At 34.4% G+C, this 22,320-nt stretch overlaps 1 protein-coding gene and 1 pseudogene across 1 annotated transcript; both read left to right on the top strand.

The window, feature by feature from the left end:
• Positions 1-1,030: 1,030 nt before the first annotated feature.
• On the top strand, positions 1,031-3,206 carry LOC120130366 (glucomannan 4-beta-mannosyltransferase 9-like). The gene is made up of 7 exons (XM_039147614.1): positions 1,031-1,355; positions 1,447-1,545; positions 1,635-1,887; positions 1,970-2,080; positions 2,176-2,426; positions 2,506-2,900; positions 3,002-3,206. The coding sequence occupies exons 1-7, from the start codon at positions 1,080-1,082 to the stop codon at positions 3,159-3,161; spliced, it is 1,545 nt and encodes a 514-aa protein (XP_039003545.1). The 5' UTR covers positions 1,031-1,079; the 3' UTR covers positions 3,162-3,206.
• A 9,783-nt stretch (positions 3,207-12,989) lies between these two features.
• On the top strand, positions 12,990-17,406 carry LOC120130379 (annotated as a pseudogene).
• Positions 17,407-22,320: the final 4,914 nt, after the last annotated feature.

Genomic DNA, 22,320 nt, shown 5'->3' with positions numbered 1-22,320 from the left:
GTTCATTTGGAGCTGAAATTCTTTTTATTCAAGCAAAATTAATACATTGCGTCTATCATTTACTTTATCAATAAAAACCTCCCCTTAATATACGCACGGTGGAACTAAATTCAAGTTGAGACACCCCTACCTTCTAAGCTTAATTATCATTCAAAATAAATCTTATTCTATTAAAATATATTTCATATGTTTCTATTTTTTTAACCATCATTTCCCCAACGTGTGAAAGTTAATAATAAAATGGGAAGTTGGAGGAGGCAAAAGATTCATAATTTACCAACTTTTCCATGTACTTTACTTGGTTAATTTACAAATGATGATTGGTCTAACAATCATTTAAGAATAATTAAGAGAAAAAAATAATTAGCAAATTAATGAAACATAATCCTGCCAAAATGCAGTCAACCTATTCAATAGCACCCTGAATCTGAACTTCAAATTTCATCTCCACCATTTAATTAAATAATTTTCCATGCAACTGAGAACTAAATAAATTAATCTTCCCTTATTAAAGTTGATCGAAAGCAATGTCTAAACTCTTTTGGGTAAGCTAAATTAAACTAAATTTGGAAGTTGACATTAAATTTATATTTAAAAATGAAGTTGTAAATAAAAAGTTGCAGGGTTTGGACTTTCATTGCAGGTTTAGGATCCTCAGTCCCTTTCCTTTTGACCAATTATTCTTTACAATATTTTACCATATAATATATATATATATATATATATATGAAGATTAGAAACTGGGTGTGCATCAAGCTCTTAATTACTGTCTCTCTTCTCTAAACAAGACAGAGAGAGAGAGAGAGAATTGTATAGGAAGACTAGAAGCTGCAATGGAGTGCTTTTGATCTACTTACTGACACAAAGTTTCCAGCTTGCTGTTTCTACAACATTGCCTATTCGTAACTCACAAGCAAAAACCAAATAATCACTCACATCCCAAAACCAAACCGAAGATTCGTGTTCTTTTCGCAAAGGCCAAGCTAAACCAAACCTCATATATTAATCCCACTTTCTCAGACAGCCTTCTCATCTGTCTGGTCGGTACTCCATCAGAGCTAAACAAAATATACATAGTGATGGAGATTTCGGGTCAGTTTGGGTTGATCTGGGAGCAAACGAGGGCGCCATTGTTGGTGCCAGTGCTGAAAGTCATGGTGGTTATGTGCCTGGCAATGTCCTTAATGCTTTTTATCGAAAGGGTTTATATGGGGATTGTGATAGCTTTTGTCAAGTTGCTTCGGAGAAAACCTGAGAAAATGTATAAATGGGAGCCGATGAAGGACGATGTTGAACTTGGGTATTCGGGTTATCCCATGGTTTTAGTTCAAATCCCAATGTATAATGAAAAAGAGGTCCGTTATCCGTATATATAATATACTTTTCTTTATTTATATATATATGTAGTGAAATTTGCTTATGTTTAGTGTTGTGTTGGATATATAGGTGTATCAGTTGTCGATCGGAGCTGCATGTGGGCTTTCATGGCCGGCTGATCGGATCATAATTCAAGTGCTCGATGATTCAACGGATCCTGCCATTAAGGTGCTCTCATTAAACCATGTAATGGTGTATTTTTCACGTAGATTTTTTAATTGCAGTGTAGGATACATTCTAATGGTATGGTGGTGTAGACTCTGGTGCAGCTCGAATGCCAAAGATGGGCCAGCAAAGGCGTGAACGTAAAGTACGAGATAAGGGACAACAGGAATGGATACAAAGCAGGTGCTCTAAAAGAAGGGATGAAGCATAGCTATGTTAAACAATGTGATTATGTTGCCATTTTTGACGCCGATTTCCAGCCCGAGCCGGACTTCTTAAACCGATCCATCCCGTTTCTGGTTAACAACCCTGAACTTGGACTAGTTCAAGCTCGTTGGAAATTCGGTAACCTTTCATTAAAACCTCCCTCTTGTTATGCTTCTTTTGATCTAGTCATGGCTTGAAGCATGTGTGGGATGTGTTGCAGTGAACTCGGATGAATGCCTAATGACAAGGATGCAAGAGATGTCATTGGATTACCATTTCATAGTGGAGCAAGAAGTGGGATCTTCCACCTATGCTTTCTTCGGTTTCAATGGTAGTTCTTTGAATTTCACACAAACCTCATATGACATCGATCGACGGCTTTTATGTCCTGTAATGAACGCCATACGGTTTCTATGATGGCTGCAGGGACGGCTGGCGTGTGGAGAATTTCAGCAATCAATGAAGCAGGAGGATGGAAAGACAGAACAACAGTTGAAGACATGGATTTGTCTGTCCGAGCTAGTCTCAAAGGCTGGAAATTCGTTTACGCCGGTGACCTCAAGGTGAAAAATGAATTGCCTAGTACTTTCAAAGCCTACAGGTTTCAACAGCACAGATGGTCATGTGGCCCTGCAAACCTCTTCAAGAAAATGGTAACAGAGATCATGAGAAACAAGGTATATGTACATATAAATCTTATACATGGTAACCTAATATGTACCATATTACTGAATGGAATTGTGCATATCATTGCAGAGAGTTTCACTGTGGAAGAAGCTATATGTGATTTATAGTTTCTTCTTTGTCCGAAAGATAGTGGCACACATCGTCACATTCGTGTTCTACTGCGTTGTCTTGCCTGCAACCGTGTTTTTTCCCGAAATCGAAGTTCCGAAGTGGGGCGCTGTCTATATTCCTTCCATTATCACTCTACTCAATGCCGTCGGAACTCCAAGATCATTGCATCTAGTACTATTCTGGATCCTGTTCGAGAATGTCATGTCCTTACATAGGACAAAGGCGACATTCATCGGTCTGCTGGAGGCAGGAAGAGTGAATGAATGGGTCGTTACAGAGAAATTGGGAGACGCTCTGAAGCCTAAATCAGACGGTAAGCCTCCGAGGAAGCCTCGTATTCGTATCGGAGAAAGGTAAACTACTCTTAATCGATCGAACTGGTTCCGGCTTTTTCGTTTTTCTTGAAGTGTTGGTGTGACTGATTGATATGTGGTTGGTGGATATAAATGAACAGAGTCCATCTACTGGAGCTTGGAATCGGGGCATACCTATTCTTGTGTGGGTGCTATGATTTGGCCTTCGGGAAGAATGGGTATTTCATATTCCTGTTCTTGCAATCCATTGCCTTCTTTTTGGCAGCTGCTGGTTATGTTGGAACCATTGTGTCTGCTTAATTATTTCATCGAACAGTCAGATCTCTCAACTCTCTGATTGTCCAAATATGCGATACTGTTGGATTTCTTTTAATTGTTAGATTATTACAGAGGGTGGCCATTCTTGTTTACAAGCCTAGCCAAGTGGATTTCAACGATAAGGTTGAATTGTATTATGTTTCTCACATGTACAACTTACATGTTCAACAAAAATTAAAGAAATTACTTAAATAATATTGTTTAATTTTATTCTGCCGGTTTATTTTCTAATATATATATATATATAAATGACTAAACATTTTTATTAAATGTGGATTTGAATATCTATAAATTATTTGAATTTCCATTTTAAATTTATTGATTTAAATTTAAAATGGTTAAATATAAAAATAATTTAAAATCTTGAAAATCAAAAAGGTAAAGTCAAAAATCAACCGGCCGGGGGTTTAGCGTCAGAGTAAACAACAAGAGTCCCTACTCTCCGAGTTTGCACTTTCTACTCGGTATAGTGATATTAAAAAAAAACTATTTTAGTGTTTTTTCTTTTAAATTTTAAATTTGATTTTTTATTGAATAATGAATAAAAATATAACATATTTCTAAATTAAACTAAATTATTTTATGCTTTCGTCATTGATAATATTATCTATTTTATTTTTTGTAAAATTAAAAATATTTTAAATTTATAAATTCTATAAATTATGAAATAATAAAATTTATTAGAAAATAAAAAATCGAAATTAAAAGAATTTGAGACCAGCTTAACAGCTTTCGCTATTTTCTTCTATTACTTAATTTAATAAGAAAATAAAAAAATGAAAATTTAAAGACAAATTATTTTGTCTAAAAATAAATTGGAAGTAAAAAAATATCGTTAGGCCAAAAACAGGCGTGACCCAGTTGGCAAAGCAAGGGCTCTTGGGATTATGAGTTGGTCTCATGTCCTAGGTTCGAACCGCGTTGGCTAAGAATCCTGGAAAAAAACGGGAAGACATAGTGGTGTGTTCTTTGAGCCCCTCCAGAGGTTGCCTTGTAGGGTCGAGTTATTTAGTCTGACCTTGGGAGGTCTTACGTTATCAAAAAAAAAAAAAAAAATAACAAGAGTCGACTTGGAAACTTGAGTCGTCGTCTCCTTTCAATCTCAGGCTCAGCTCCGACTCTGATTCTTATTACGAAAACAGTATCTTGTCCGAATGCTCGGACGGAGGCCAATCCAACTTTGGCGATTATGATATCATCCCTTGCTTAAGTACTAAGCCAGGGTTCTACGTTAAGTACACGGATTCCGATTGTGCAATCACCAATTTATTACACGGATTCCGGTAGCGTTGATATTTGATAGGAGTAACAATTTTCACTTCCATTGGAGCCGGCCGGGGTGCGGTTACTGCGAATTAGGCCGCCAAGGTTGTCAACGAAATGAGACCAACTCCTCGGGCTTTGAATGCTTTGACATCCCTATCAAACATATGGGTAGCTTCTTCATAAATCAATTTCCATTCTTCCTATAATTTACCTTACCGTTAAATTTGAATCACTGGTAGTTGCTTCATGCTTATCATTTTGAAGAGAAAAGTATTCCTCCAATACATGCTTTTATTGACACTTGACTTACCTCTTTTTCCAATTAAAGCTTTCGAAGAAGCAACTTTTAAAATGAAATCTTAATAAAATATTAGCTTAAGTAAATTACAATCAATTACTTAGTTTATGATTTAGTCATTTGACTGTTAACTTTTTAAAAGATTATACTTAACGTTACGTCTGTTTTGGTCACATGCCGTTAAAAGATACATAATTAAAATGTAACATTAAATATGATTTTGATAATAAAAAATTTAAAGTTTGATGACCAAAACAGAAACTAAATAATAGGTGAATGACCAAATAAGTAGTTTTCCCTGTTACCTTTATAATCCAAAAGAAAATTTTGTATCAATCAAATCTTTTCCGTTACCTCAATAGTTTAATTTTGATTATAAACATCAGTGATTTGAAAACCGGATCGGACCGGATCGGCCGGTTCAACCGGGAACCGTTGTCTGGTCTGGTTCACTCTACACCGGTTAAACTGCTACTAGTTAACCGGAAGGAACCACTGAACCGGCTGTGAACCGTTCGAACCGTGAACCAGCTGAGAACTCGAGTATTGCTGAGCTCGACTCGAACTCGAAAACTTTAAAAGTAAGCTCAACTCGACTAAAAAACTCACGAGCTAAAAATTATCAAGTTCAACTCGAACTCGAAATATAATATTGAAACTTGAACTCAAAAAGGCTCGAACATAAAAAAATTTAGAAGCTCGATTGAAGGCTGAAATTCGAGCTCGATTGAAGCGAAAGAATAGTTCGCTTTGTGCTCACCAAAAGGCTCCATGATTTTGAATGTCAAATTACCTTTATTATTTATAGAAGTCAGTTGAGATGCTCTTCTATGTTTCTTAGTCATGAAGGATTGTTTTGTTTTCATATTTTTACTCTTTAGACTTTTGTGATGCTCTTCTATGTTTCTTAGCCATGTGAGATTTTTTTTTAAAAAAATTAAACCAAACGACATCGTTTGTTATGATTTTTGTAGCCCCAAATTTATTTTTTTGATTATAGTTTTATAATTATATTTATTATTTAATATGTTTTACCTTAAATATTATGTTGTAGTTGATTTAAATCATTTTGTTTAACTTGATTTTATGGTTTTTAACTTATATATGTTATGACTTGCTTTGAATATGACTTGTGATATAAAAATCTGATTTTTATGAAATGTTTTTGGTATTTTTATTTAATTTTTTAAATAATTAATTAATTATGACGTCGTCCGGTTCTTCCGACCGGTCTGACCGGTTCGACCGATTAAACTAGTGAACAAGTAGCACGGTCGATTCGTTGACCGGTCCGGTTCTGAAAACCATGATAAACATAGTGTGCTGATAAAGTTGTAAATGTCATGTACAGGTCTAAAAGTGAAGCTGATGATTTCAGGTACATTTAGTTTTCCATCTAATGAGAAAATTAATGCAACATCAATTCTAATTTCTTACAAGGATCCAACCCTGTTTCTTCGTTGCAGGTTTAACAGTCGGTGGATTTGTTCTTGTATCATGTCTCATCGGATTGCTTTGGATGTACCATCTACGTAAAATGAAGAAGGACGCTCAGTATAAATCGAACAGTTGTTGGAAGATTACAATGCTCTCAAGCCCTCGAGATACTCATATGCCGATATCAAGAGGATTACGTTTCAGTTCAAGGAAAAACTGGGCCAAGGTGGTTACGGGACAGTGTATAAAGGAACACTCTCCAACGATGTCTCGGTTGCCGTCAAGGTCCTCAACAATTTCAAAGGGAACGGTGAAGAGTTCATCAACAAGTCGGTTCGATGGGTCAAAGGGAAATGTGACTGAACATTTAACTTTAGATCAAAAATCACCCTTGATGGATGGAAATCGTCAGTCAACTGACGCTCAACGTCAGACGCTGACAGAGCAAGCACACAAGGACATAGAAACTGGCGTGCCATGTCTATGTCGGAGATCATGATAACGTGACACAGACACGTCAGATTTTTTAAAAATAATAATTTTATGATTAATATTATTTATATTTAATTATTTACGATTGGTGTTTGTTTAAAGCATCTATTAAAAAGGGAAACATAAGGGAGGAGAATCAAACCTGGACAAAAGCTATAGAATAGCATAACCTTTACCACTAAACCAAACTACTTATTTGGTTAAATAATGAATTATATGATATTTAATAGATTTTACAGACCCCATCACACAAAATCACGTTAAAAAACAGTGGCTCTGGTATACTGATTTGATCTCTTCCACGACGATATCGCCGTCACAAACGCAACCACTACATTTGTCACTTCCACCATCAGCACCAAACACGGAGGAAAATTCATCATGGACACAACCAATGTAGCAACCCATCAATAACCTTACAAAGTGAATGATGTTGTTGGTTTCCAATATTAGGTGCAAAGTGAATTTAGAAGGGTTGAATTGATCGGTTACCGATTGCTATTGAGGTTAAGAGTATTGGATCTGGATTGAATATTACATTTGAGTTGCATATTGGATTTGAGTTTTGACTAAATATATTTTTGTTTTATTTAAATTCGGCCTTGATGAGTATATTTTTAAACTCAAATAAAAATAATGTTTATAATATGCATTTTTACTTATTTTTTGACATAAATAAATCCAGGGTGAGCACAAAAAAATTTAGGAAAAACACAAATTAAATTTAGAGTCGGCACGTATATAAAAAATAATACTTAATAAATTAATTTTAAATATATGACCACCCCAAAGAGATAGAAACTTCTTACCCGCTGCCTTTGAATTAGCCTCATTATTGAGGAAAATGTACTTAATAAATTAATTTTAAATATATGACCACCCCAAAGAGATAGAAACTTCTTACCCGCTGCCTTTGAATTAGCCTCATTATTGAGGAAAATTGTCATGTTTATTTCGTGTACAATCTTGTTTTTATGTTCATCCCTCTTGTAGCTGGAACTTAAGGCGTATTTTTAAACTTAGAACTGAGGCTTCCTCAGTGTTGTCTGCTGGAACAATGAAAGTTTCTGTAATTTAGGATGCAATTCGTGATAACAGATCCCAAGTCCACTGGCAGAAAATTATCTGGTTTCTTTTACACATTCCTAAACACAACTTGATTTCTTGGATGACATTACTTGATAGACTTCCAATAAAAGTGAGACTTCACCAAATGGGGATTATCAATGAATGCCATTGCTTATTTTGTAACGATCCTTGGGAAACAAGGGAGCACTTGTTCCTCCATTGTCATATGGCTCAACAATTATGGAATTATGTTTTCACCACACTGGTCTGCAACATTCCTTAACCTCTTGGGATGCTTTTTTTTTCGTGGGCAAGCTCTACTTGGAAAGATAAATCTTTGCTAACTTTGATTTTGAAGCTTGCTCTTAATTCTCTCATCTATGTCCTATGGGAAGAAAGAAACAGGAGGCTCTTTCAAGGTCACTACAGAAACACCCAAGAGTTGTTTACTGTCATTAAGGATGTGGTGCGATTCCAGCTGAGGGATAGGAACATAAATAGAAATGATAGCACTAATTCTACCATTTGTACACTTTGGAATATAAATTGCTCTTAATTCTTTTGTAAGTAATTTTTTTGATATACAAAACACTGCTGGTTTTGTAGTAGTTTCTGTTCTTGTTGTTGAACTTGTTCTTTGGATAATGAAACTGATTAATTTATCCAAAAAAAAATCTTGTTTTTATTAGTTATTTTTGTTATCATATCCCCCACGTCTTATTTTGTTTTATTCCATTAAAATGTTTTGGTGGTAAAACTTTTCAAATTTTAATTATAATTATTTTAAATAACTTTATTTTATAATATATGAAGTTTTTAAAATATATTTTCTTAAAGTGTTAATAATAATAAAATTTAAATGATAAGAAATTAAAATAAAAGATTTTGATTATAAAAAGATCAATAAAAAACTATTTAAATGAGATGGAAAATATAAAATATAAATGAAACACATATATAATTAAAGTGGTTCGAAAAATCTTATAGTAAAATTTAACAAATATAGAATCATATTATTGTATTTGCACCTTAAATTGTGTCCTCTTTTATAACAAATAAAGTAATAATAATAAAACCTATTAATTGATCCGTGATTAAGAATATTCATATAATCTCATCTCTATAAATATTAGAATTTTAATATTTATCTGAAAAATGTAATTAATTAATGAAACAAATAATATCTTTATAAAAATATTAGCTTGTCTAATTTATTAAAAATCTTATTTGAGGTTTCTTCCCCAAACTTAATTTGTTCATACCCAAGTCTAATAATTAAAAAAATAAATTATTTTACTAATAAAATAAAGATAAAAGGGTAACTTTTGTCCATGTAGTAGACTCAATTTATCACTTTCACTCTTATCGTATTTTCGTATCAATTTAGTCCCCAAACTTACTCAATTGCATCATTCTATGTCCTACTCTTAACTTAAAATTATAACTCTAGGGTTTAGGGTTTTAAGTAGGGTTTAGAATAAAGCAATTAAATAATTTTGAGGGCTAAATTGATGTGAAAATACGATAGAGATGAAAATAATAAATTAAGTCTACTACAAAGACAAAAGTGACCCTTAACCTTAAAATAAATTATAAATTATTGTTGAATAACATCTTTATCAACTAATCATGGTACAGTTTGATAAGTTAGAAAATATGGAGGGACTCATTCAACAAGGGAAACCCAACCACCTCATCGACTTTGCTGACCAAGTAATCATACCATATTCCATCAAGTTCAAATTTGTATATATTAAAAAGATTTAAGGTATCCATCAGATGCCCTCCATGGAACTAATAATATTGCTTCTTGTGGAGATCATTGCCATGGTGGTGTTGCTTGGACTTGCCGGCATTTTCATTCGCCTTTTTGATGTTCTTGTTTTGACGCCCAAACGGACTCGTTCCCAGCTCCGAATTCAAGCCGTCGGCGAGATTGCTCCGCCGTCGTCCTGGCTCAGAAACTTTCAGCCCCGGAACAACACTACATTCAAAGGAAAACAAGTAACTACTAATTCATCATCTTTACTTTTTTTTTCCCATAGTGTCAGCTCTATTTGCAGCCGTAATATTCATGTATGTAATCACGATAAACACGACACGATACGATATCCGGATTTATGTTTGTATATTTTTTTGTTAGGTTCAACGCATATGTTTTCATCGAGGGGAATACAGATTTTGCAGAGGAAGCATCCTGATACGGCCGAAAATGGGTACAATATGAGAGGAAAGGTTATTTTTTCCATGGAGTCTGTAAATTAATGTCAATACTGCTGAATAAATTTCTGGAAAACATGAAAGCTTGGTTGTAATGAATAATGAAGATGATGGCGTAGACGTGCAACCTTAATATCCTTTAGGTAGCTCAGTTGTCTTTCTCTATTGCTTCTTTTTGGGTAAACTACACTTAGTACTTCAACTATCATCTTTGTCTAGTTTTTGGTCGATTATTATCTTTTTCAAAATCATACTTAACATTAGGGGTGAGCAAAACTCAACTCGACTCGAAAAATTGATTTTTTACTCGACTCGATTCGAAAAAACTCGACTTAAATTGAGTTCGAATTATAATTTCATAAACTCGACTAGACTCGAAAAAAATTCAAATTCAAATCGAGTTGTAAAATACAACTCGAATAACTTGAAAATTTTAATAATTAGTAGATTGATTTTCAAATTTAAGTCAAAATTTGAGTTGACTCCCTCAACTTTATATGGTATATGTAAATCACATATGAAAAAAATACAAAAAAAATGTATATATATATATATATTGTATATGATTATAAAATATCATTTAAATTAGAATTAAATAATTTCATAATATTATAAATATTATTATTAAATTTAAATAGAAACACAAAATTTTGACTCAACTCGAATTTTATAAAACCGACTCGACTCGAAAAAATTTCAAATCAAATCCGAGATATAAAATAGAACTTATCAACTCCAATAACTCAAAATTTTTTGACTCGACTCGATCGAACGCTCACCCTACTTAACGTTACATTTTGATTCTATTTTATTTACATGATGTTAAAAAAATAACTACTGACATGACATCTTTTTAAAAAAATCAAAGATGATGTGACATGTCAATATCATTGTTAATTTTTTTACGATAGATAAACAAAATGAAATTAAAATGTAATATTAAATATGATTTTAAAAAAGATAATCGAATGACTAAACATAAATAAAAGTGATAATTAGAGCATTAAATGTATAGTTTTCCCCTTATTTCATGCAATCTCATGGAGTAGACAGGCTGTTCAAGTAATCTTAAAAGCTGATCAGTTGGTCTGCAATTTGAACGGATATAACCCGGACAAGTAAGTATGTGGTGGTTACATTGACATTACAACTACATTTTTAACATTTAATTGAGGGCCGAAGCCACGTAAAAGTAAATTAATTTTTAAAAATACGATTAATTTGATATAAGTATAAGATAATATATATTTAAAAGATAATTTTTAATCATTTAACGTGAAATGTTCACATTTTTAATATTTATGATGTTTAAACACATGACCTCAATGAATAACATCAATTTTTTATCACTGATATAACTTAATTCGTGCTAATTTAAGATAATTTTTTGTTTATATCATTGAACTTTCTATTTATCTAATACTACTAAACTTTAGTTTTGACTTCAATTATACCGTTGAATCGTTAAATTTTTTATGACGCATATTTTTTGTCATTGTGATAATGTGGATAAATTGATGCCATTTTAGGCATTGAAATTTAGTTGTGTATCGATTTCGTCACTTTTAAACAGTTTCATTTTTAGCATTATACTTTTTCTGCCGCCACCAGCAGTTAATCGTCGTCCACCATTGATCGTCTTTCGTGGAAAGATTGGTACTAAAACATTCACATTTTACTTCTTTTTTTCTTCTCCTAAGATTAATTTTTCATGACAATTGATAAAATTAAACAAAAAACTAACATTTTTAATTGAGGTATTTGTTTAAAAATTCAAACAGTGAGAAATATTTATTTGAGAAGACGAACGACATACCTAAAAAATAACCTAATTGAACGATCATTGAAATAGATCAGAGTATTAATACTTCAAATTTTTAAATAAATTTTCATTAATTTTTAATTGAATTTCATGGAAAACCGATCCTAAGAGAAATAAGAGGAGTGAAATACGAATATTTTGGTATCGATCTTACTGCAAAAAAGATCGATGATGGATGATGATTGACAGTCGACAGAGATCGAAAAGTGTGGTAACAAAATAATTTGATTAAAAATTTAATAGAAAAATCGATGCACATTGAAGTTTAGTGCCTAAAACGACATCATTTTGGGTATCAATAGTCATTGTCGTTTAACGTCGTTTTATTCACGTCTTTACCGTGACAAAAGATGTGTCTATTTTATCGTACCGTTAAAATTTAACAATCTAGTGGCATATTAAAACAAAAATCAAAGTTTAGTGTTATAATTAAAAAAAGTTAAAATTTCAATAATATAAACCATACAACACTTAATAATATTTTATGCAGTTTATTTTAAATTTTAAATTGAAAATATTTAAATTAATATTAATTTCTGTTAATGGTGTCCACCGGTTGTAGACGACACGACAAAATAATATCTCATGCAAAACAACCCGTTAAAACATGGCATTAATTAAACTTCGAATCTAATCGTGAGAAGGAAAAATAAATTTCCAGTTTTGTTGTTACGCGGTCTATGATTCCATGATTAACCTCATATAATATACCATATGATATTGTATTTTCTACATTATGCTGATATTATTTTATTTTTATATAATTAATATTTTAATAACTTAAGCATTAAATTTATCAAATAAATTTTTCATACGTTTAAATTTTTCTTTCAATGGATGGAAGTTCACAGTTACACAATTATGATCTAGAAAAAAAAAAAAAATACTTGATGGAGATGATTTATTGATAAAATCATGAAATAAGTCGTTGATGATTATTAAAAATATTAACTGCTAAACGAAGAGAGAAAGATGACGAAAATCAGAATAATTACATGAAAAATGTTTCATCCTTATTTCAAACTGTGGAGTGCCTGTTTCTGTCGGAACAACACTCATCTTGTAATGATCTTCAGCTATATAAACCGTGCCTCCTCTCCGACCACCTCAGAATCTACATTCCTTTCACATATGTTTAATTCTTTTGGTTGTTTGAGTTGTCAAACGTTAATTATATAGCAGCAAAGTAGAAGAAGAACGAAAGGCATTGGTCATGGCATCGGCATTTGCGGGAGACAACCCTGTCCGGTCGATGAGTCGTTCAATGAGCAGCAACCGCTCGTTGAGCCGGAGAAATATGAGTTTGACATCGGGGAGCAGGAGAGGTTGGGCTTCGGCTAGTATCCGAGGAGCATGGAACAATCAAACCGATGTTTTCCAACGAAGCGGAAGGGAAGAAGACGAAGAGGAACTCAAATGGGCCGCCATCGAACGGCTTCCGACAAACGATCGTATCCGACAAGCGATGCTGAAGCATGCCCTCGATGAAGGAAAAATCGGATACGAACAAGTTGACATCACGAACCTCGACATGAATGACAAGAAGAACCTCATGGAAAGTATACTAAGAGTTGTGGAAGATGATAATGAGAGGTTTCTTAGTAGACTCCGAGAGAGAACTAAATAGAGTGGGAATTGATGTTCCAAAGATTGAAGTTCGATTCCAGCATTTATCCATTGAAGGAGATGCTTATCCTGGAACAAGGGCTCTTCCAACTTTGCTTAATTCAACGTTTAACGCTGTCGAGGTGATTAAATTTAACTGTGTCTTTGAAGAAACTATTACATGCATGTATGCTTCAAGTTCTTAGTTTTGATTTTAATGGTGTATTAAAAACAGGGAGTTCTTGGATTAATCAAGCTTTCTCCTTCTAAGAAAAGAGTGGTCAATATACTTCGGGATGTCAATGGAATAGTGAAACCATCGAGGTATGTGTAAGATTTTATGCTAGGGGCGAACTTCAATTAACTTGAATATAATGTTGTTGGAAATTTGACTTATTTTCTTTTACAAGAATGACACTGCTTTTAGGACCACCGGGGTCTGGAAAAACTACACTTTTGCAGTCACTCGCAGGGAAAATCGACACTGGTCTAAGGGTATATTATCAAATCTTCGAGTTTGATTATTTAAAAGCACCATTATACTGTTTTTTAGGTTTGATTTTACTGATGAACGGTGTTCAAATTTGGAACAGGTATCAGGAAAAATAACATACTGCGGCCATGAATTTGAAGAATTCATACCTCAAAGAACAAGTGCCTATATAAGAAACATGATCTTCACCATGGTGAGATGACTGTGAGGGAAACACTAGATTTCTCGGGGCGCTGCTTGGGAGTTGGGACTCGATATGAACTCTTGGCCGAGTTAACAAGGCGAGAAAAACAGGCAGGCATTAAACCAGACCCTGAGATTGATGCTTTCATGAAAGCTACTGCTATGGCTGGCCAAAACACTAGTCTGGTTACTGATTATGTGCTCAAGGTTTGTCCACTTTTTTACTGTTTTTTAGTCTCCATTGTGCATGTTTCTCGAGTCTCAGATACGAATACTTGGAACAAAATGAATAGTTCAAGCAACCAAGTTGTAAAATTTAACTTTGTAACTATGATGTAATGATAGATTCTTGGACTGGATATCTGTTCTGATATTATGGTGGGTGATGACATGAGAAGGGGCATATATGGCGGACAAAAGTAACGTGTAACTACAGGTAATCTCGGTATTTTAAGTTCCATCGTGTGTAAATATTTTAAAATCATTTGCATAAGATCGGCCTAAGATGAGATTGTTGTACAAAATGCAGGAGAGATGTTGGTTGGACCCGCCAAAGCTCTTTTCATGGATGAGATTTCAACCGGTTTGGATAGTTCCACAACTTTTCAGATTGTAAGGTTTATGAAGCAGATGGTTCATATCATGGATGTAACCATGTTGATCTCTCTGTTGCAACCTGCACCGGAAACCTACAACCTTTTCGACGACATTATCTTGCTTTCCGAGGGTAAGATAGTCTATCAAGGACCACTAGAACATGTTCTCGAGTTCTTTGAAAGTGTGGGGTTCAAATGCCCTGAAAGGAAAGGAATTGCTGATTTCCTACAAGAAGTGACTTCCAGGAAAGACCAACAGCAGTACTGGTGTAGAGAAAATGAGCCTTACCCAATACGTATCGGTGCCGAAATTCGTGGAGCATTTCAACTCTTTCCATGTCGGTCAAAAGCTCAACGATGAGCTCAGGATACCTTATGATAAATCCAGAACTCATCAAGCTGCATTGGTGAAACAAAAGTATGGAATATCAAACTGGGAACTTTTCAAGGCCTGTTTTGCCAGGGAATGGCTACTGATGAAGCGTAACTCGTTCGTATATATATTCAAGACCACACAGATTACCATTATGTCTGTCATTGCTTTTAACAGTGTTCTTCAGGACCAAAATTGAAGCTGGTCATATATTAAATGGAACAAAATTTTATGGTGCACTCTTCTTTAGTCTCATTAATGTCATGTTCAATGGGATGGCAGAGCTTGCACTCACCATATTTAGGCTTCCAGTTTTCTTCAAACAAAGGGATTTCTTATTCTATCCGGCATGGGCCTTCGTCCGATTGCAGCCTAACTTAAAGTCTGGTTCCAGTTTTAAAAGTAATTTTGGAAACCAATTGCAGCTCTGGGGGATTCCAAAGCTGTTACTCTGGAAGAAGACGACGAGAGCAAGAATCAGCCATCGTCCGATTGACAGCCTAACTTAAAGTCTGTAGAAATGTGTTCACCATCAACCGATATGGCAGTGAAGAATAATCTCGACAACTCGTTTTCTTGTGCTGCAAACCAAGCACCTTCAAAGAGAGGAATGGTGTTACCTTTCCAACCCTTGTCACTTGCTTTCGACCATGTGAATTACTATGTTGATATGCCTGCTGTGTGTCCCTTATCCATAATTTTTGCCTTTTACCAAAAGACAAGGATTATGAATATAAGTTGATGCTAATTTGTGGTATCCTATTCAGGAAATGAAGAGCCAAGGGATCGAAGAGACTCGTCTTCAATTGCTACGAGACGTAAGTGGTGCATTTAGGCCTGGTGTGCTAACAGCATTAGTTGGGGTCAGTGGAGCAGGAAAGACCACCTTGATGGATGTTCTAGCAGGAAGAAAAACCGGTGTCTACATTGAAGGAAGTATCAGCATTTCTGGTTACCCGAAGAACCAACAAACGTTTGCTCGGGTTACTGGTTACTGTGAACAAAACGATATCCATTCTCCACATGTTACTGTCTTTGAGTCTCTCGTGTACTCTGCATGGCTTCGTCTTGCAAAGGATGTCAATGCAGAAACAAGAAAGGCACGTTCTTCTTTTAATCCAGATCTTTATTGCTTTATTTTCTATACTCTGCATAGCTTCACCTTGAAGCTAAAGAAACTTACATAAGTGCTGTATTCATTTGTGCAACAGATGTTTGTTGAAGAAGTAATGGAGTTGGTAGAGCTAAATCCTCTCAAGAACTCTCTCGTTGGCCTTCCCGGTGTCAATGGCCTCTCAACTGAACAAAGAAAAAGGCTTACAATAGCTGTCGAATTAGTTGCCAATCCATCAATCATCTTCATGGACGAGCCGACATCAGGACTCGATGCTAGAGCGGCTGCTATTGTCATGCGTACTGTGAGAAATACAGTGGACACAGGAAGAACTGTTGTCTGTACAATTCACCAACATAGCATAGACATTTTCGAAGCCTTTGATGAGGTAATCTTAAACTTTCGGCATCGGAAAACCATTAGCTCCTATTTGCATTTGCTCAATAGATTCCCCTTTTCATTTCAGCTATTCCTGATGAAAAGAGGTGGACAAGTCATTTATGCTGGACCTCTTGGGCGCCATTCTCACAAACTTATCAAATACTTCGAAGTAAGAATCATTTTTCTCACACCGCATACTTGGATTAAAATTACAGTCATGGATGAGTTTCAGATCACGTCGAGTTGCATACATTTTATCAATAGTGTTAGAACTCATTGAGGCTTCCATTTCAGCTAAAGTATAAAATCTTCCTGTAGGCTGTCCTAGGGGTTCCCAAGATCAAAGAAGGTTGCAACCCTGCAACATGGATGCCGGACATTAGTTCCACTGCTGTCGAAGCTCAACTCGATGTCGATTTTAGTGAGATTTATGCCAAATCTGAACTTTATAGGTAAGAAAAACTGAAACTATTGGCTCCATTTTTTATCTCTACATCTGAAATGTTGTAAATGTACCAGGAAAAATGAGGAGCTTATTAAAGATTTAAGCATCCCAGTCCCTGGAACTAAGGACCTTCATTTCCCCACTACATACTCTCAAGACTTCTTCACTCAATGCAAAGCCTGCTTCTGGAAGCAGCACAACTCGTATTGGAGGAATCCACAATACAATGCCATTCGATTCTTCATGACATTTTTCGTCGGTCTCATATTCCGAATGATTTTTTGGGGCAAAGGAGATAAGATGTAAGTCCTAAAATTCTTATGCAGTTGTCATTTCGTTAGTTCTTAATAAAAAAAAATACAATTCAGCATTCGAAACCTGCTTTGAACAGACATAAGGAGCAAGATCTAATGAACCTGTTGGGAGCTATGTGAAGATACTAATTTTTTACCCATATTAATTTATTTATTATTATTATAATTATAATTATTATAATTATTATAATTATAATTATTATTATTATTATAAATATTATTATTATTATTAAATATATATATATATATATATATATATAATAAAAAAAAATTACAAGCCAAATTTTCGGCCCAAACTAAACTGAAACCCAAAACATTTAGGGTTTCAGTTAGGGTTTTCTAACCCTAGCCGCCTCTGCCTCTAGCCGCCTCTGCCTCCAGCCGCCTCAATGGTTTCCAGCCGCCTCCACCGCTGCCACGTCCCAACCGAAGACTCCAGAAGCTCCAACACCAGCCGTCCACGCCATGGCTATGGGGTGAGTCACCACTGGTAGTCCGGTGACTCACCGAAGGGTAGTCTATTACCCGATCCGATGACCACACCGGTGATGGCTATAAAGCCATCACCCCATCTGCGAGCAAAGAAGAACACAGGGACAGAGACAGAAAAGAGAGACAGAAATAAACAGAGAGAAGAGAAATACAGAGAAACAAAACACTACCAACGATCTCAACAACAACGCAGCAAAGAAACAGAAAAGAAAGAAAAAGGAAGAAGAGAAACTTACCGAGGAAGCCCCGACCACCGGATCTCACCAAAACCTTCGAAAAACCGAAGGTACTTTTGTAGATTTGCTCCGATTAGGAGCTTTTTAAGGAAAAAGAACACCGGAAACGCCCTTAGGACGTTCCGATCTATTTAACGGTGTAAAAATAAAATTTTTCGGCCACCGGATGCGGTGGCCGGCGGTGATGGTCACGGCGGCAGACGGTTGCCGTCCGGTGACCAGCTTCCCTCCGATGAGGGAAGCTAGAGAGAGGCCAGAGAGAATTCTGGCTCTCTCTCTGCTTGAGAGAGAATTTTGGACCTTATATAGGCCTTCCCGAACGACGTCGTTTCGGGAAGGACTATGCGTGTAATTAAATAATAGTTAAACCCCGTCCGAAACCATTCCAATTTGTAAACTTTACATTTTAGTCACTAAATCTAGTTTATAATACTTTTAATTCAGATCTTTAATTTTAATTTCTTTTATTTTAGTCCTTTATATTAAAATAATATATTTAGGATAAATAACAGATTTAATCCCTTAATTTTAATAAATAATATTTTAATCCTTAGTTTATATTTTTAATTTATTTTATTCTAATATCCGAATTTTAGATAATTTTATTTTAGTCACTAAATAAATAAAATAAAGAAATAGCATGTTTAATCCCTATAATTTTGAATTAGGTCTTTAATTTTACTTTTACTATAATTTAGTCATTTATTTTAAATATTTTCATTTATTTTACTGCTTTTAAATATATCGTTTTAGTTGTATTTTTATTGTTTTAATTTTACTTGTTTATATTTTTAAATATTTTTATGTATTCATAAATATATATATATAATAAATAATAATTAATTTTTTTAAATAAATTATTTTAATATTTATTTTTCAATATCGAAGAAAATGACAGTCTTAATACAACTGGATGTCCTATTCTGGTATTTTAAAATTTAATAATTAATTTTTTTATTTATTTAATTTAAATTAACATTTATCAATATCAAAGAGAAGAGCTGTCTTAAGGTACCTAGAAGTCATTTTCTGATATTTTTTTAATAAATAAATATATTTTATAATTTTGAAATAATAGGATTATAAATTAAATATATTTTGAATTTTATTTTTAATTTTTAATAATAGAGACAATTTATAATTAAAAAGTACCAATTTTGGGCGTTGAAGGGGTGCTAATCATTCCCTAAACGTAACCGACCACGAATCCCTTTTTATTATTAAAAAGAACGAATTTTTGGTTAAAACGCAGATCAATTTATCTTTTAATTGATGTTTTCTTAAAAACTCTTTTAAAAGATATTTTTTAGGTATTCGACCTACCTGACCCAAAAGGCCGATGGCGACTCCCAAATTATTTTCAAAACCATTTATTCACATCACTTTTCCCGTCAAGTAAATATTTCGTGCCCGGACGAAAACCGGTTACGACAGCTTGGCGACTCCGCTGGGGATGAGTCAAACTTTTAAAAATCAATTATAAATTGTCTCTATTAATTATAAATTAAAATTTTATATATTTAATTTATAATTTTTTTTATATATATACATATTATTTTTATAGTATTTATATATATTATTAATATTTCATTTTATTTACAAGTATTTTATTTCATTATTTATTTTTCTGTCAAAGATTTGAACATTTCTCCTCACACACAACACTTGCATTGCATTACATAAAGCTCTATAATTGAGTTGTCCCTTTTAAGTGGGAGTGAAAGCGACGTCTTCGTGAGAATTTATTCTCCGTGTCAGACCTAGCAAGTAACTTTCGGGGTTCATATGCTCTATGTCTTCGTGAGAATTTATTCTCCGTGTCAGGCATAGAGAAATGTATCCCCTCGAATTGAACTCGATCAACTTTAGTCTGTGATGGACTAGGGTTGAGGGTTAGCAACCCAAGGGGGGCACTAACAAGGACAATTCGGGTACCTTTATTCTTAGATCTGAAACCTTGCATATAAAAAACCCTAGAAACTCTTCCGATCTGAAGTCATGCCGAAATTTTGTCCAAAATAGGTGTACACTCAGGAGAAATGAATTCTAACTTTCCTGTTAATTTATTTATTTTACTGATTAAATTACATGTATATTCAAATTATTTAAATTTAGAAAAAGCATGTTTAAATAAAAATATTTAGGTAAATGTTATTATTAAATTTCTTTATTATATAAACTAATTCATTTCTTTTTGTGTGTTCTTTATTTTTTTCTATTTGCATAGCATCATACAGGATAAAAGGAATTGATCCTAGTGTTAATTGTCTCATTGGAAAGCCTTCATCTATGGATAAAAAGTGTTCAAATCAAGTAATTCTAAACTCAAAAGTAAGACAGTGGGCTGAGGACTTACAAAGACAAGAAGGAGACAGCCTGCAGGATGATTATGTATCTGACTTGGCCAGTTATGCTCCAGTTTCGCTAAAAAGAAATGATATGCAAGATTTGCGAAGCATTTGGGAAAGTTGGGATTCAAACAAAAAATGGCAGTTTTATCAGACTTACGGAGACATCCCATATTTGCTCTATGTCGAAGTTGATGATGAATTACTCAGAGCCCTAATTCAATTCTGGAATCCAGGGTACAATTGCTTCACTCTCAATAAAGAGGACTTGGTCCCTACTATTGAAGAGTACACAACTTTGTTACATATCGAAGGGGCTTTGGAGAATCCAATCTATTCAAAGTCAATTAAAACTCAACCCTTTCGAGTTAAATTAGCAAAGATTGCCGGGGTACGAGAAGAATGGGTGGCATCCCGTACAAAACAAAAAGGCGAAAGCGAAGGCATTGCTTGGACCAACATTAAAGAACTTATTCAGAGTCATCCAGATATTAAAGTACGATTCGATTTATTTGCTCTGGGTATGTATGGTATGGTCATCTTCCCAAAAGTATTGGGATATGTTGAAGCTGCAGTGGTAGATTTGTTTGAACAGCTACCGAAAAAGATTAATCCTGCTTCTGCAATTCTAGCAGAGACCTTTAGATCGTTAAATGCTTGTAGAAAGCTAGGAGGTGGACGATTCTCAGGGTGTACCCAGTTGTTATATGTTTGGGTCCGTAGTCATTTCTGGAGTACAGAAAAGATTTCATACCGACGCTTTAATACGGATTACTCACCATTAAAAGAATTTCTGGAGCAGGAATGGCCGAAAGAAATTAAGAAAGATATGTGGATTAATGCCTTTCGAAATCTGCAAAGCAATGACATTGTTTGGCGAGCCCCGTGGCAAATACAAAGGGAATTCTTTTACAAATGTGGAGATTACAACTGGATAATGCTGCTCGGATTATGGGGAGGAATTGGATATGCACCACTTCTGGTCATAAGACAGTATGAAGGTCGTCAATTTGTACCTGTCACTGCTGGATTACAGTCATCTGAGTTCGCATTCCATAGCAAAAATTATAAAAGAAATATCATGGAAGCCGTTACAGCTTGGAAAACAACTTTTTGTATCCGAGCTAAAGCAGCAAAAGAAATGCTAACTCCTGATTATGAAGAATGGAGATCTGCCAGGAAAAATGAAAATATTCCTCTACCAGATCAAAAAGAGGATATCTCTATGGAAGATCGCATTAAGGTGGTTCCATCAGAGATTGAAATCCTGAGAGCTGAGTTTAAAGCAGAAAGAGAAAACTGGTCGAAAGAATTAGAGCAAATGAGACAAGATAAAGCTATGTTGGGTGTGGACATTGACTTTCATTCATCACAATGTGCAATGTTGAGAAAAGATAAAGAAAAAGTTGATGATGAATTCAGAGCATTACAGAAAAATTACCAGGAGTTATATAAATCCCGGAAAGCATCAGGATCAAGCCAAGCAACAATACAAATGACCAGAGAATTGAACATCGAGAAAAGTCGAGTTGAACATCTGAAAGGAAAGAATAGCCATCTACTCAAAAGCCTTGAGAAAGGAAAGCAAAAAATGGAAGATTTTGAGGTCGACAGAAGAGAGCGAATTATAAAACACAAGGCTGAACACCGTGAGATCATGAATGAAATGCGAAGAGAAAGGGATCGAGCCAAAGATTTAGAAGATATGAAGAATGACATCTTTGATAAATTTGAAGGTGAGAAAAATATCATGTTCAAGGGATTTGAATCTGAAATGAACCAGTTGATTGCTGAACTTGAAGTCCGAGGCCAAAAGATGGAAGAATCCAATGTTGAAAAAGAAAAATGGGAGCTGGAAAGAAAAAATTTCAACACCAGACTTGAGGTAGAGCAGGAAGTGGCTAGTAATTGGATGCAAAGATGCAGAAACAAGGATGTTCAAATCCAGAAGCTTAGTC

Source organism: Hibiscus syriacus, unplaced genomic scaffold (assembly GCF_006381635.1).
Source record: "Hibiscus syriacus cultivar Baekdansim isolate YM2019G1 unplaced genomic scaffold, ASM638163v2 tig00110546_pilon, whole genome shotgun sequence".
Taxonomy (NCBI): Eukaryota; Viridiplantae; Streptophyta; class Magnoliopsida; order Malvales; family Malvaceae; genus Hibiscus; species Hibiscus syriacus.
The sequence above is the reverse complement of the archived record's forward strand: the minus strand, read 5'-3'. Positions and strand labels throughout refer to the sequence as shown.

What these genes read in the sequence shown, in the direction of transcription:
- LOC120130366 (XM_039147614.1), top strand. Translation starts at nt 1,080, where the DNA reads ATGGAGATTTCGGGTCAGTTTGGGTTGATCTGGGAGCAAACGAGGGCG. An exon ending in CAACGGATCCTGCCATTAAG is followed by an intron (nt 1,546 to 1,634) that starts GTGCTCTCATTA and finishes ATGGTGGTGTAG; the next exon opens with ACTCTGGTGCAGCTCGAATG. An exon ending in CAGAGATCATGAGAAACAAG is followed by an intron (nt 2,427 to 2,505) that starts GTATATGTACAT and finishes ATATCATTGCAG; the next exon opens with AGAGTTTCACTGTGGAAGAA.